The 15,313-nt window shown below is 38.1% G+C and overlaps 1 protein-coding gene across 1 annotated transcript in view; it reads right to left on the bottom strand.

The window, feature by feature from the left end:
• The window catches only part of LOC145981244 (integrin beta-PS-like), a 79,617-nt gene extending 66,225 nt beyond the window's left edge, over positions 1-13,392 (bottom strand). Inside the window, exons 1-3 of the mRNA XM_083114396.1 lie at positions 13,310-13,392; positions 11,912-12,069; positions 9,900-10,095 (exon numbers count right to left, since the gene is read on the bottom strand). Coding sequence (XP_082970522.1) covers positions 9,900-10,095; positions 11,912-12,067 — 352 coding nt within the window. The 5' untranslated portion in view covers positions 12,068-12,069; positions 13,310-13,392. The remainder of the gene's footprint in view (positions 1-9,899; positions 10,096-11,911; positions 12,070-13,309) is intronic.
• Between the last annotated feature and the right edge of the window lie 1,921 nt (positions 13,393-15,313).

Below are 15,313 nucleotides of genomic sequence, written 5' to 3'. Positions count from 1 at the left end.
GGCATTTGCTTGATTGGATTCCATGGTCCCTAGCTGTTGCTTGATATTAGCTACAATTTGTTGCAAATTTTCAACAACTGCCAATTTTGAATTTTGAGCAGTAAGATCATGGACCTGTCTTCTGATATCCTCAAACAAGGCATGCAGTTCATTAATATGTTGATTGGTTGGTAGAGTGGCCACTGTCTGAGTGAGTTGTTTGATCTCTGCCTGGATATTCTTGATATCTTCTGATTTCAATATGCGATTCACTGCCCTCTTTATATTTTTAAGTTCCTGTGATGTGGGCAGATTTGATACTGTATTTTGCAAAAATTCAAGTGCCAATTTCACATTGTTTAATTCAGAAGCATCAGCCACATTTTGCATAGCATTTTGGAGCAGGGCTATATCTGCCTGAGAGGGTGTGGATTGTTGTAAAATTTCAAGTTTTGTTTGGATATCATCGATCAAGTGATGAAAATGAGATAGCTCAGATTCAGTGTTGAGGTTTTCAAGCTTTGTGATTTGGTGCTGGACACTAACAAGGGTATCTACAATTCCAGGCAATCGGGATTCTAGTACATTTGCCAAATCACTTTGCACTGCTGCTATTGTACCCTCAAGATGGGTTATGGAACTTTGAATTTTTCCAAAATCTTCATATGTTTCAAGTTGCAGCTTAATATTTGCTACACTCCGAGTTATTGCATTCAAAGCATCAGAAGATGGCAAGTTGTTCATAAAATTTTCAAGTGTCTCAATTTTTTCTTTAACCTCGGCTATGGCATTGTTCAGAGGATCCAGATTAGGTATCTGGAGTGATTGAATCTGTTCCTTTAGAGTGGAAATCACTAGATCAAAATCTTCTTGTGATTTTATGCTTTTGACAATTGTTTGGAGCTGTGTCTGGACATTATTTATCTGTTCCTCTAATTGTTGTTTCAATTGCTCGGAGTTGTTAGCCTGGGTCTTAAATTTGGCTTGAAGAGCTGCTACAGCTTCTTCTAAACTTTGAAAATTATCTAATGTTGCAAGGTCAGTATATTTCTGAAGCAACAATTTGAGTTCAGAATCAATTTTAAGAAGAGGGTCCATGCATTGTGATTGCAAATTTGTAATTTCTAATTGAAGACTGGCATTCAGTGTGGTTTGTAAAGCTTGTAAATCACTTCTTAATTTCTTGACTCTGACATCAAGCATCAGAATCTCATCACTGTGATCTTCATGTCTTGTATGGCCAAATATATCATTAGGCATTTTTGTTTTAATGGTTATTTATTATAGAGTATCTGATTCTTAATTCTATAAAAAAGGGTATAAGCTTGTCATATGATCCCGGGACCTCAATATATAAGCAGTCACCAGCAGAAACAGTATATACAGTGCCAGAAATCATGTTTGAGTGCTTAATTCTATAAATATTTCTCCCTACTGAAATTTTAACATCACCCTCAGGAGTTGTAATAAATTGCAATTGACCACCTACAGGTAATTGGTAATGATTTAAATTATTGTTAAATATGTACAATGTTTTACCTGTTTCATCATCATTATCTGTAAGTATGCTGTTCAGATGAATAATTAACAAGCCACTCAGTTTAGACAGCATATCAGAAGAGGGTTGTGGTGTTGGCAGGTCCATAATAGCCTGTTTTTTGAACCCAAATAAGTTCATAGGCATGTTTATTTATTTCAAATCATGCTCTGTAATTGGGCATTGTTTGCCACTTTTCAAATCACAATGCCCCCAAGGTAGAGTATGTATGCCACATGATAAAATGTATCTCTTATCATCATGTAGGTCCAGGGCCACTTTTCTTACAACATTTGAAGTCAACAAGTGATCCTCACTCTGAATTCTATTTTCTGATGTTCTGATTGAATTCTGGGATTTGATGCAATTTTTATAATCTTCAAATACAAGATCTTTTTCCACAGTAACTCTGCCAATACCCTTGGCCTTTTTGACAACAGCACTACATGTTTTAAAACTGTACACCTTGGCACTTAACCCAGCAAATTCCACAATAACATCACCACATGTCTCATCTTTTAACTTGCCAGGCACCTTTTTGTTGTGGGGTTGAATCTTTGTATGTTCACTGGTATCAAAGTATTGAAACAATTCAGGCTGTGACATATCTTGATAAACATCTTCTGTTTGAATATCAAGAATAAAACTATCCGTGTCCATGTACAATAATTTTACACGATCACCATAAAAAGGTTTCAGCACATCATAATACAATATTAACATATGTAATTTGGACAATTCCAATATCACAGCCCCTACATAAATAGGTTTATCAAACTTAATCTTTGTTTTCATCATGTTGAAAAGTGCCATGTGCTCATCATAAATTCTTCTATAATTGAAGTTGGGCTTTGCAACCAATTTTTTGCTCCGGCTGGGGTCAGTAATTATTTTAACATCGGTATGTTTTCTGACATTTTCAATTGTTTTGCCATACACAGAATTCACCATCAATTTAAACAAGCTCTTATCAAATTGGCTCTTTGCAGATGTTCGAAGCTCTGTATTTGTATCAATGTATGGTTTCAACCATGTTGAGTGCCTGAACCTCAAAACTTTTCCAATTTTGGTCACTTGAACACCATGTTTCATCAGGAACTGGAGGTTTTTGTAATATATGACATATCCTTGTTTTGGCTCCAGAGTCATCATGAGCTTCTTCTGTTTAGAGCCAGGTGAGCACTGAACCTCAGGAATTGGGGGCAGATCAGAAAATTTATTGTGCAAATCATCAGGAATTATCAGATCAACCTCTAGGAAGAGACCACATTCACTGTCATCAAAATTCTGAAGATCCTCAATATTGAAATCTTCCACCCATTCAAGCCCTGCATATGGCAGTTTTTGCATCATGGCATGACCATAGAGGCTGTTTGCATCTACATACAGTATATAATTTGATGGCCGTGCTGGATCATAATCAGGCATATGCTTGTTATTTGCTCTGGCATATCTCTGAGAACATTGCACCATCCCCCCTCTTATACATTTCTCCATAAACAGATACTTATCTTGATCTGGGATCAGATCCAATTGCATGTTAGTATTCAAAAACGTTGCGGCCCATGCTAGACCCGGGGCACTGAAAAAATATATTGGGTCCAGTTCATAATTTTGCATGGAAGATTTTCTGAATGTCTGCAATATATCAGCTAAGAGGGTGACATCAAGTTTTAAATATGCCATGTGATAATCACCAAATGTCTGGCATTTTAAATTGTTCCACATCAATTGGGCATGGTGATAATCTTCATCGGTGATTCCAGATCCTCTGATTTTGCTGTAAAACTCTTCTTGTGGTGGCAGGGAACACTCATCAAATTTAGAAAAATCTGTAACATAGTCATATGGATATACACCCTTCCGCCTAATTAATTTCAGGTCCTGATTTGGAAACGAGGCACTTGTGATTTTGAATTGATCATCAGGTAATTGAGAGGCCAGTGTGGGCAGGCTAGCAGATAAAAATCTGTAAGAATCAAGAAATCTTATGTGAATAGGAACACCATCAACTTTAATTATCTTGCTAATAGATATATATTTCTCATCATTTTCAGCTAAAATATTTAAATTCTGCTTCTCAAACCCCTCGTACCTGATCAGATGATGGAAATCATAATTGGATGCTCCATGGCAAAATATGGGGATAAATCTTGGTCTCTTGATCTGAATATTGCAGCTTTTACACAGGGCCTGTTTATATCGACCATCTGTATGAGAATGGTGATGAACCTTGATATTTGTATCTGAAAATTCAGAATCACATACCGGGCATTTTTCTGCATTGTTGAAATCTTCAATCTGTTCCTCTGTTAAAGGCAACATAGGTTTTGATTTTAATAAGATGTTATATGCTATGTCACGGCACTCATTTTCTATTCTATGTGCAAATATTTTGATTGCATCTGGTCCCATGTATGAAAATTCTTTACTAACAACACCATCCTGTACAACCACATAACAAAAGCTGGAAGGTTCATGCAGCTGGTATGGTGTAATTGAAGATTCTTCGGGATCTGGATTGCAGAATGCAAGAGATTTGAGATTTGATTCGGAATCCCAGACAATATATACTGGGTGTTCCAACAAGGCTTCATACTTTTTGAATTTGCAATTTTCACTTGGATTGGGCATCACCATATGAACAGGTTTATGGTTCCCACAGTATTTCAGATGCTCAATTAACTTGTTTTTAGCAATTTCTGCACTCTCTTCCCGAACCCCCTTCACCATTTTTTGACCATAAAATACAGTTAAACATCTTCTGCACAACTTGAATATTGTATGAGTTTTGTCTAGTTGTGTTCTCACTAAAGCTTCAAGATTATGTATCAGAGTGTAATGATATGTACCATCCTTTTCAATTAAGAGCAGATCAATCGGAATTGCAGATTCATCATCAAGTGTACTGATTCTGAGAGGATCTATCAAGCAATTGCCAGTGGAACAAGTAAATACATTAATAGATAATTGCTTGCCATTGATGTGCCTGGCCTTTTTTTCAAATTTATCAATATTCTGAACTGACATTGGATATTCCAAACCCTCCATTGCATCGTCAAAAATATGTTCATGCTGTTTGTAATAACTTATTCTCTCAGGATGCCTTGAAACTAGAAACAAAGCAGCTAATATACACCACAAAAAGCATTTCTGGTCGGTATTTTCTATATTAACCACGGCTCTTCTGTTTTTAATATTGGCAGGTAATGGCAGATATGTAGATCCTTGTAATGGGCTGAATTCAGAAATATTAACATATAACTTGTGCGGAGAGCCGCATAGGCTCCATCCTGACTCTTTTGCCGCAAATTCAGAGTGTTTAATATTCAATTGATCCATCAATCTGCTTATTATTGTGTCTAAATTTGCATTTGAATATACCGGTACAGTTTCTGTTATGTGGGGCTGTGTAAATTTTGTAGCGTTTGGCTTCTTATATTGTATAAACAATTTGAGAGAAAGCTTATAAGAGCCATTTTGTACATTTAGAATTGCCTGCACTTTAGGATTTATACTGTTCAAGAAATTCTCAATGCCACATCTTGGCTCTGATACAAACTTGTGATCCCTTAATTGGCCGTTAAAACTGCTACGGATAGGTTCATGGCGTGGCTGCTTTGCTGCTCTGGCATTAACAGGTGCTTTGTGCCTTCTTTTCAGACCAGATGTAGATGGTTGTGCAGAACAAGTATTTTTATGTTTATATGTGAAATATTCCATGTTGTATTTTCTATTGCATTTGGGGCAAATTTTTGTGGGAGTTCTGTATTTGTCCGGGTTACAAATCTTTTGATGCTTAGCCCAATTAGAGCTGGATATATTTTTATTGCACTGATTACAATATTTTTGATTCGGCATTTTTGCTGTTGTTTATTATATACAATTTCCTGGGGTTCAAATCAAAGCTCTATGCTGGATCAATTGGGCTTCAGCACTGTACTTTGTGTGTGTGTATATGTGTGTATGTGTGTATACACTTAATATTTTTGGCTTTGGTATTTATATACAATTTCTTGGGGTTCAAATCAAAGCTCTATGCTGGATCAATTGGGCTTCAGCACTGTACTTTGTGTGTGTGTATGTGTGTATGTGTATTAATATTTTTGGTTTTGGTATTTATATATAATTTCTTGGGGTTCAAATCAAAATTCTATATTGGATCAGTTGGGTTCAGCATTGTGCTTTGTATGTGTATGTATATATGATCTTATTTGGGTTATTCTGCCAAATTATATGCTTCAAGTCTCCTATACTTTGGTGGAGCCTGTTCAGGTTCTGCCCCCCCCCCCCCAACTTGTGGGTTCCACTGCCAATCCAGCAATGGTGAAGAATCTGCACTGTGCCCTGGCTTTTATAGTTTTACAGAGCCAATAGAAACACTGTGGGGGTGCATTCAGAAACATGAGCTATTCTCTAACATTTTTGCCGAAGTACTTTCTTCTGAATGCACATCCCGTTTTTCTGCTGAGCGTACATGCAATCCAGACCGCAGCGCCTCCCCAGCGAGGCGAGCGGAATTGTCTGGAACTAATCGATCAGAATAAAACTGCCGGAGCTCTAATAAGACTCAATGCAGGCAAATAGGACTGTGCACCGTGCAATAGAACTGTGCACCGTGCGGAAAGTATCGATCCCACCGCTTTGGGGCCGTCATGCGCACATATTGTTCAAGTATTGATCTTATACCCTCTCGGTGCTTGATTTTATATATGAACAGATTACAACAAATAAACTAAATGTAACAAATGCAAAATATCCCAGTTTCAATTCAATCCATTTATCTGAATCGAAGAAACCAACAATTCACATATCCCCATATCATTGTATGCTTGTCCTATTGGTACCTCTTTTGCTGGTGTGCAATTTTCTTGAAGAGGCAATTTTATTGAACAAACCTAATAGAACAAGATACGGCGGTATGAGAAATATGTGAATTAAAGATATTTTAGTAATATACGACGTCTAAGAAAGGCATATTCGGCTCCAAAGTACTTTGTTTATTGCTTATTACCATTCCCTATTACTGGCAAAAAGAGTTAAAAATATTGACATAATGAAAAAAAATGGACTTGTTCCCAAGTGTTCACCAAGTTCAGGCATTTGCACATAGATGGCTCTGTTGTTGGCAAAAAGAGTTAAAAATATTGACATATTAAAATAATTGACTTGTTCCCAAGTATTCACCGAGTTCAGACATTTGCACATAGATGGCCCCTGTTGTTGTTGCTTATTTTTTTGGAATATCTCTAAAACAGGCAAATTTTGTTTACTGTTTTCTACAATTGGCAATACTGATATGTATTAGATACCATTTGTAGTGTCATTCTCATAGGAGAAAAATCATATGTTTATGACGTAAGAAATGAGAGAGTCACGGAGCAATTCTAGAAGAATTACATTGTTTTAATATTAGATAAACAAATTGAAGCTGGTATCCAATTGAACTTAAACCAGAAATAAATATGTGTGTGTGTGTGTGTGTATGGGTGGCCTAGTTTTAAGTATGGCCACAAAAAAGGTAAAGTGTTCCCCTGTGCATAGCACCACGCCATGAAGGCGTATAGGGGGTGTGGGGGTAACGCCCCACACTTTCTTGATCCGGTCGTGAGTGGGGGTGATGTGATCAGCATCACGCCCCTGACCGCCTTTACCCCCCAGGGTTTCCCCCAGGTACCCATGTTATTCGACGCTGGGTAGGCGCCGGGGCCGCTTCCACCGTTAGAAAAGTTCCCGGATTTGAACCGGCCGGGGATCGAACCCGGGACCTTGAGCATGGTAGTCAGACGCGTTACCGACTGAGCCACCGCGGCCACAGAGGGGCATATTTTTAACAAAATTATGGACAACAATCTCACAAAAGTGCCTTTTATAAGTGTAGCCTCATCAATCTGAGGGGGTCATACTTTCTCATGGAATCCATGAGGGCTTTTTTACAAAAATCTTGGATTATACGGGGTTTCACACTAGAGCAAAAAACTCATATGGCCATGTTAAGCTAGTTTTAAGTATAGCCAAACCTGCTTGAGGAGAGTTCATACTTTCTCGGGTTTATAGTACAGTCAATACCACAACTTGAATTTTGTCTGTAATTCAAAAAACTGATCATCATTTTCGTTCATTAAACCAGAAAAATAAGATCGGTGTATCCAGGAAATAATCCAACACCACTTAGGAAAGAATAATGATCTCTTCAGTTTCTCAATTTGATATGTACCTATACAGTTCATCATATATGATGACCGATGGAGTCATATGCATGGTAAACACTGGAGAGTACAAATTTAAGTAAAAAATGTAAACTTGAAAAGGACTTGAATCTGGCATGCATTGCAATTGCTCTACAAACTGAGCGCAACCTGCTGTTTTTACCTGATTTTTCACTTCCACTGTCTTTACATGTATGGAATTTTCTCTGGAATGGAGAGGCATGTGACTGCAACAGCCAATTTAAGGATAATAGAAATATAGAGGTTGAGCAAATCACTTGTTGTCCTCGTGATGACAAAACAACGTCAAGAGGTGAATTTAACCATTGAAGTGAAATTCAATTCTATGTGTTAATGTTGCAATATGCAGATAGGGAACAATGTCAGAAACTGAACATGCAAATTCCTTTATAAGCAATAAACCCATGTACAGTTTATGGTTTCAGATAAATTAAATATACTGACGGGTGGTTACTTATTATACATTGTATAAAAGCCTTAGCGCTTTTATTGGGGATCGAGTCTCAGGCTATGAGAGAGCCTGGTAAGTGAGCTATTGGCTGCGAGAGGTACACTTATAGCTTGAGGTAACACCCCTGTAAAACAACGGTAACACATAAACCAGCAAAAGGTCCTCACCCCCGTGAAATAAGGGAACACTTAAACATTAGATTTTAACACTTCAGGATTGACTGGTCTGACGAGGTTGTGAGAATAAAGAAAAAGGGGATAAAGGAACACTTGTTTACCTGTAGTCCTGTAGTTGAAGGTCTCGTTGAATCTCTAGACAAGGCGTAATCCTGAAATAAAGTTCATTTTCGTAGCGCAACTCCCGTGGTAACTCTTTATGTAACAATTGGTAAATCGGAGGCAACGACTGTGTACTCGATAACTTTCAGATTAGAACAGGGGCTGAGAAATGTTCTCTAACTGTTTATGTGGAATTCGAACTTCCGATCTTTAAAACCGTTGAAGAGACCATGTATGTCGATAATGGTGCTTTTAGCATAAGGCTGCGTTTGCATTCTTTTTCCTACGATTTCCGGAAGAATTCATATCAACGGATTTTTCAAGTTCCGCTGAAGAATGCCGGTGTTATGTGCTTCAAGGAAGCTCTTTCCAGCTTCTTCAACTGGGCCCTTTTTATGAAGTGATTAGACTATCAGGTTATGATGCCAGGGGTCCCGGGTTCGATTTGATTTTAACTATTTTACTTTGATTTTTGTGCCACTTTTGGCTAATTTGCAAAGATGGGGATGAGTGATGACATGATGAAATTGATGAATGGACACTCACAATCATCCATGCCCAGGCCAGGATTCGAACCCAGAACCCCTGGCATCGTAGCACAATGTGCTAACCACTCTGCTATGAGAGCCTGTAGTCCTGGGTTCGAGTCACGCCATCAGTATGATACGTCATAATGTGAATGAAAAACTATTACCCGATGTTTAAAATTAAGAATAAGATTTTTTTGTTTCAATATGTTACAATATAAACACAAAATGTAATACAAACAATACACCCTACAATGTAAATTGATTAAGTTTATTTAGTAAATCACTCTATGAGTTTCTTGAACAACTTACATATAACTTTAATCTGTGGTACATGGTATCGTAACTTCAAGTTTCCATCTAACCATTTGACGGTGCTAGTGACTACTGCATCTCCTTTTCCACAGACTATGGTAATGATCCTTACCTAGAGATTGTTCTTGTTCTGGTGTTTAATATTTGCATATTGCAACACTGTCATCCTGTCACTTCACGTGGCTTCACAATCAAGTGATGCATTCACTTTACCTCTAACACCTCATTGCAAAGAAAAACGTGAAGCATAACCCTAAATAAGGGCCTGGGTTTAGCCAATTCTCATCACAGGTATTGAAGCTGCTTCTATGGAAGACATGGAGACGAGGAATTGTCGCAAAGTCGCTAGTATGTCTCCCCCAATGTTTCTCTCTCTGCCTGTGAGGTCTGCCATCATATGGGGTGACGTCTTTATAGCATCGCAGATACCATGTAGATTTACCACAAGTGTGCATTAGATTTGATTTTAACTTGCAAGATTGCACAACACTTAAAGTTTGCTAAACTGTGCTTCACTTTAGTTTGAATATCTACTAACTAATTGATCTGATGTAAGCTTGTGGCAAGCTTGACATTACTTACCAACCCGAAGTTTTAATTTGATTTCCTGAGGTTTGATCTGAATTGGATCAATATTTTTATCTTGATCTCCTTTCCTTAGTTCTTCATCTCTTTCAATAGTACTATTGGACCATTGATCATTTATGTATGCATCCCCACATATGTTATCTACAGAATTCCTATTAAAACATCTTGTTTGGAATTTTGAAGTTTCATCCTGAAAGAAATAATGGAAAATTTTAAATAGAGAAATGTCTCATTATAGGATAAAAAAAATTAGGTGAAATGAAGGAAAATAAGCAAAAAATAATAAAGCAAAGAAATAAAAATTAAGGGTCTAAATGTTAAATTCATGATAACAAGTAAGCGAGTTACTAAAGATATATCCGCGAAACTTACTAGTAAATGTTCTATTAATTTCTGTGGCCTCTGCCACCATCCACAATTATCCACTTTCCGCACGAGCTGAACATCGACAGAGGTCAGGCTCATCATATTTGGCTCCCACTATTACAACAGCTCAAACCCATCACGCACAGCAGACGAAATGGCAACACCAGCACCCCTAGGGGTAGTCAAGGAAACAACAGGAACCGGAAGTCAACCTAACAGTAAAGCATCGAGTTCCCAAGTGGATGGTGGCAGAGGTCACCGAAATTAATAGAACATTTACAAGTAAGTTTCGTGGAGATATATTTAGTAACTCACTTACCTCTTATATTATCAACCACGTTGTTTATTCCCCTTAAGATGAATTAAATTCATTGTTCACAGAAAATTGTAATTGTGTGACTCTTTCTGATTTCTGATTTATATTCAGAAGAAGATTTACTATGATGGTGGATCATGCTCCCTTCCATTATAGCTGTTGTCACTAGGTTCATTCAAGATGCTTCACTAGTTCAAAAAATTTGAGTATAGCAGTAATCAGATCATTTTAGATCTCATGGAGAGGGTTATCATAACTTTACTACGCAAAATATTAGTACTGCTTTCAACCCTGAAAGTTCCAGCAGTGACTTGGGGATCGAGAAAAAACCTCATTTTGACTGAATACTTTTTTATTTCTTCTTCTTCTTATTATTATTATTATTATTGCTACAGGTTACACGTTTCCATTTGGAAGCCTGACCTATTCTGAACAAAACAAGATATCATTCGCCACTCCACTACTATTAGTTTCTGAGATAAAAAAATGTGTTAAGAGAAGCACATACTTCATGCTCAAAAGACCTTCAGACTAATAAAAATTATTAAGAAAATAATCTGTTGTGGCCTTTCTCCCCTTGAGAGTCAAGGCCTACCTACTGATTGTTGGTTTTACTCCCACATGCATCAACACAGGTGGGCAATAATCCAGCCAGTTACGGGTGACATGTGGTCAGCATGACGAACCCCATTCATTGTTGTAGGTTTACATGACCTGGTTACGCTACTCGTAGTAGCTTCCCAATTTACTCACGATGGTGGGTGGTCCCATACACTGACCGAAATCTCAGGAGGAAATTTGTTATGTTTCCCCCAGAAGACTCATGCCTGCATGCTTCCTGTAGCCAGAGGCCTTAGACTGCATGACCATGGTGCGGGACAGCATTGGCATTATGTGGCTCCACACCTTATTGATGTTCTGACATTTAGGTCTGCATAGTTGGCCTCCATGATAGAGTGGTTATGACAGTGCGCTAGAATGCCAGGGGTCCCACGTTCAAATCCCAGCCTGGGCATGGGTGGTGATATTTGTGAGTGCCTCTTCATCAATTTCATCACATCATCATTCATCCTCAACTTCACGATTAGCCAAAAGTAACACAAATGTGATGTAAAATAAACCAAATTGATCAATTATTATAGGCCTGCACAAGTAGTCCTCCTGGTTAGCTTTGGCCTAAAAATGCAAAGCATAAGGAAGCCTCCAAGACAGAAACTTTTCTTTTTCAATATAAGAGGGGCAAATTTATGTTCATCACATTAGTTCAAATCGTTGCCCATGGCAAACCTGACAACTGACAATAACCTCAACTGAATGTACTTACTGGCTCCGAACACCAATAGCAGTTTGGAGTTCTGATGCAGTCACTGCAACTTTCCTTCCGTCCACATTCATCAGCTTCTTCAAATGTGAACCCACTCAACTGGCAGATGTAAGATAAAGATAAAAATACCCAGACAATCCATGGACTGCTCTCCATCACTAGTGGGATAGGGAAAATAGAACAATTAGAGAACATGCTCTTCTTACTTGCTAGTATGAAATGGTAAACTTCTCTTAACCCATTGAGAAGTATGTAGGCTATATTCATTTACAACTGACCACCTGTAGTGAGTTTCTCTTGCTTGCATAAAAAAAAACTGGATTACAAGCATTTCATTTTTCATAAGTATAATATACTAAATGTGATATTTTTGATTCTACATTATTTTTAACTAGCGTACAGTTATTTAATAAAATTTTGTAACAATGTGCATTACACAATAAAATAAAAATTGTATTACAAGTCTGATTTTCTCGTACATATTATTATTACGAATCTCGAAAGGTCTTAAACAGTCTGGTTCCATACTTGTCTTATTTTGTAAAAGGCCATCTCTGTCTTGGTCCCAGTATCATTCCTCCTATAGTAGAGTTTGCACTGTTTAAATAGAGAAAATATTCAGACCCCAAACTGATACCATAAATATGCCACCAAGGACATTCTTCACAAAATAAGAATTTTGAAGCCAACAAATACGTATTAACAAAAGGTTACAATGAGGTTAACCACCATAAAGTTAAGCAACACACATAACGCCTTGCAAAGAAGCGAGTTTTTCAGAATATAGATGTCCCATTTTCTTTGTCGTTGACTGTGCATATGGATGTGGAGTAGGGGTGTGCGGGATCCCGAATAGTAGGGACCGGGGAAAAAAATTCATGTCCCGATTCGACTTCCTTCCAACTGTTCAGAATCCCGAGCAGGTCAATTAAAAAAGTCGTTAATTCTCGACGTTTTCTTCATTGTAAGTGTCTGGGATTTAACGGAAATTGTTAGTTTTTATTCAAGAAATGCAAAAACAATCAGTTAAGGTGAAAGTGACGTGTAGAATTCGAGATTTCCAGAGCTTCGGGTCGGGAAATTGCGAATTTTTTCCGTCCCGAATGTCGGAAATTTCAAAATTTCCCGTCCCGTTCTCGTCCAGACCAGAAAATTTCTGTCCCGCACACCCCTAGTGTGGAGGTAGGGCGCCACATATTCTTGATCTTGGAAATAGTGGAGGTGATGTGGTTAGCACCATGCTCCAGCAACCTTTACCGCCACCCTTCCCAAAATTGTTCCCAACGTTGAGACAGGATTACACCCAAATGGAAAATTCTGGCACAAAGCATGCCAGAAAAAAATAATGAATATAGCAATTAACAATTTGCCAAGCAGTACTTGTGCACCTCACTGTACCACACGCACCACAGCACCATTCAACTTCAACAAGCACATCGCAGGAGTTATTCAGTCCTGTGTGCCTCCGAGAGACTGACAATCCACGCAAACACTCCACCACTCTTTTTATCATGTGCTGCTGCGCTTCTCGACTTCCACTATCAATTCTGCCGCAGACAGGAAGCTTTCGAAAAAAATGTCTTCGGATATTGCAAACCCCATCGCTAAGCATCCTGCTGGATAAGGAAGCCTTGGTGGATGTCAGTTAACATTTTCTTCCACGCATGGGCGTCGAACGGGTCCATCGACCCCCCTTGGAAATTTGGATCTTTCATTTCAAGTTACAAAAATATTAGAGATTTTTATTGTTCATAACATAAATAAAGTTCATTTAATTAGTACTCGAGCAGAATAACAAAAGTTAAAAACTGCATTAGATCGAAAAAATCTAGTGTAAAACGCAGGAACCAGGTAATATTTTCATCTTCTTTCGTTTAATACAGAGAATAAATGGTTCCTCAGTACCTACAATTCCAAAACGTATAGTTTTGTGTTAGAGATCACACAACTTAAACTTTATGAATAAAATTTCCCCAAATTTTAAAGTTTCTTTTTAACAAGGTGTATAAAGTTAATAACAAAATACAATAACTATAAATTTCATTACAGTACCTGTATGAAATGTAAAATATAATGGAATACAGTTGTGTTGAATATTGAGGCCAAGTAGTAAAGTCTTCCCATTTATATAATAATAATAAATTTGGAATATAATCGGTTAATTTTATTATTTTGTAATAGTCATTATTGTCAAATAACAATCAAACCGTGGTAATTTTTATTATTAGTATTCTTATTATTTCTACTAATCAAGTTTTGAAACCCACTATAAAAATTTCTGGCAACGCCCATGCTTGCACGATAAATCTTAATTTCGTCCTGCAAAATCACATTGTGAGACAATGGTAGCGTGGGCAGATTAAATTTCCATGTCCAGCCCATCGCGAGAACCCGAAACTGCTTATGAGAGTATTGTTTTACTTGTTCTCTTGGGAATATCAAACTTACGATGGTGTAGAAAAACACATCAGCGGAAATAGGACAAGTTGAAACTTTTGCTTGTGTTAAGAAAAATCGAAATTTCCATTTGATTAGCCGTAACTTGAGGTTGTGTGTCCATAAGAAATACATGGAACCCCACAAATAATTATTCATCATATTTTTTACAGATCGTATCTAGCTTAATGGTCAACTTTTAAAAAAAGACTTCCACTTGCAATATGGAGAGAAATGAATACTCTCTTCTACTATGAGTTATTATTTCAGTAGCAGTTCCAATTCCGACGATATTGAAATAAATATATACCTGGTGCAAAACTGTCACTCTTCGCCTTAAAGTGAGGGTATTGGGTCGTGACCCCCCCCCCCCCCCACACACACACACACACACGCCTCACTGAAAGAGTTGCCAACCGAATCCCAGCCTGAGTGTGGTTGCTGCTGTTTGTGAGTGTCCCTTCATCAATTTCATCATATGGTCCAACGGCGGCTCAAGGGGTAGAACCGCCGTGCCATGGCACTACCCTCAGAAGAAACGCATACCTCGCCAAGTATTGTTAAATGAATACATTGATAGTTTACAGACAAGGAGATTCGAATCTTGCAATCGGTCAAGCTGACGTGACGACCGCCCCAACCACAGACTAGATATGAACCGCCACAACCTCCTCACTGCATCGCCAGCTGTTTCGTTCGTACCCTCGCGAGGCAACAGTCCGTGCCGCTCAAGATCTGGCCTAACCAAGTTGACACACGTGCAGAGGATTGAAGAAGTCTCTGCGAGGAACATTTTCAACATGAGCCTGAGAAAATAGTGACGGGGGGGGGGGGGGGTTAGCCCATAAGAAACCGTGACAGGCGAAGACGGGCACAGCGAGGGAACTTTCGCAGTGTTGACACAGTTGCCACCTTCAGAGAGAAGTCGCTAAATACGACTGATTTGTAAGACGGGAAGTAATTTCT

The sequence above is a fragment of the Lepisma saccharinum genome, chromosome 29 (genome assembly GCF_977018435.1).
Source record: "Lepisma saccharinum chromosome 29, izLepSacc3.1, whole genome shotgun sequence".
Classification (NCBI taxonomy): domain Eukaryota; kingdom Metazoa; phylum Arthropoda; class Insecta; order Zygentoma; family Lepismatidae; genus Lepisma; species Lepisma saccharinum.
Note: the sequence above shows the minus strand (reverse complement) of the source record. Positions and strands in the feature narration are given on the sequence as shown.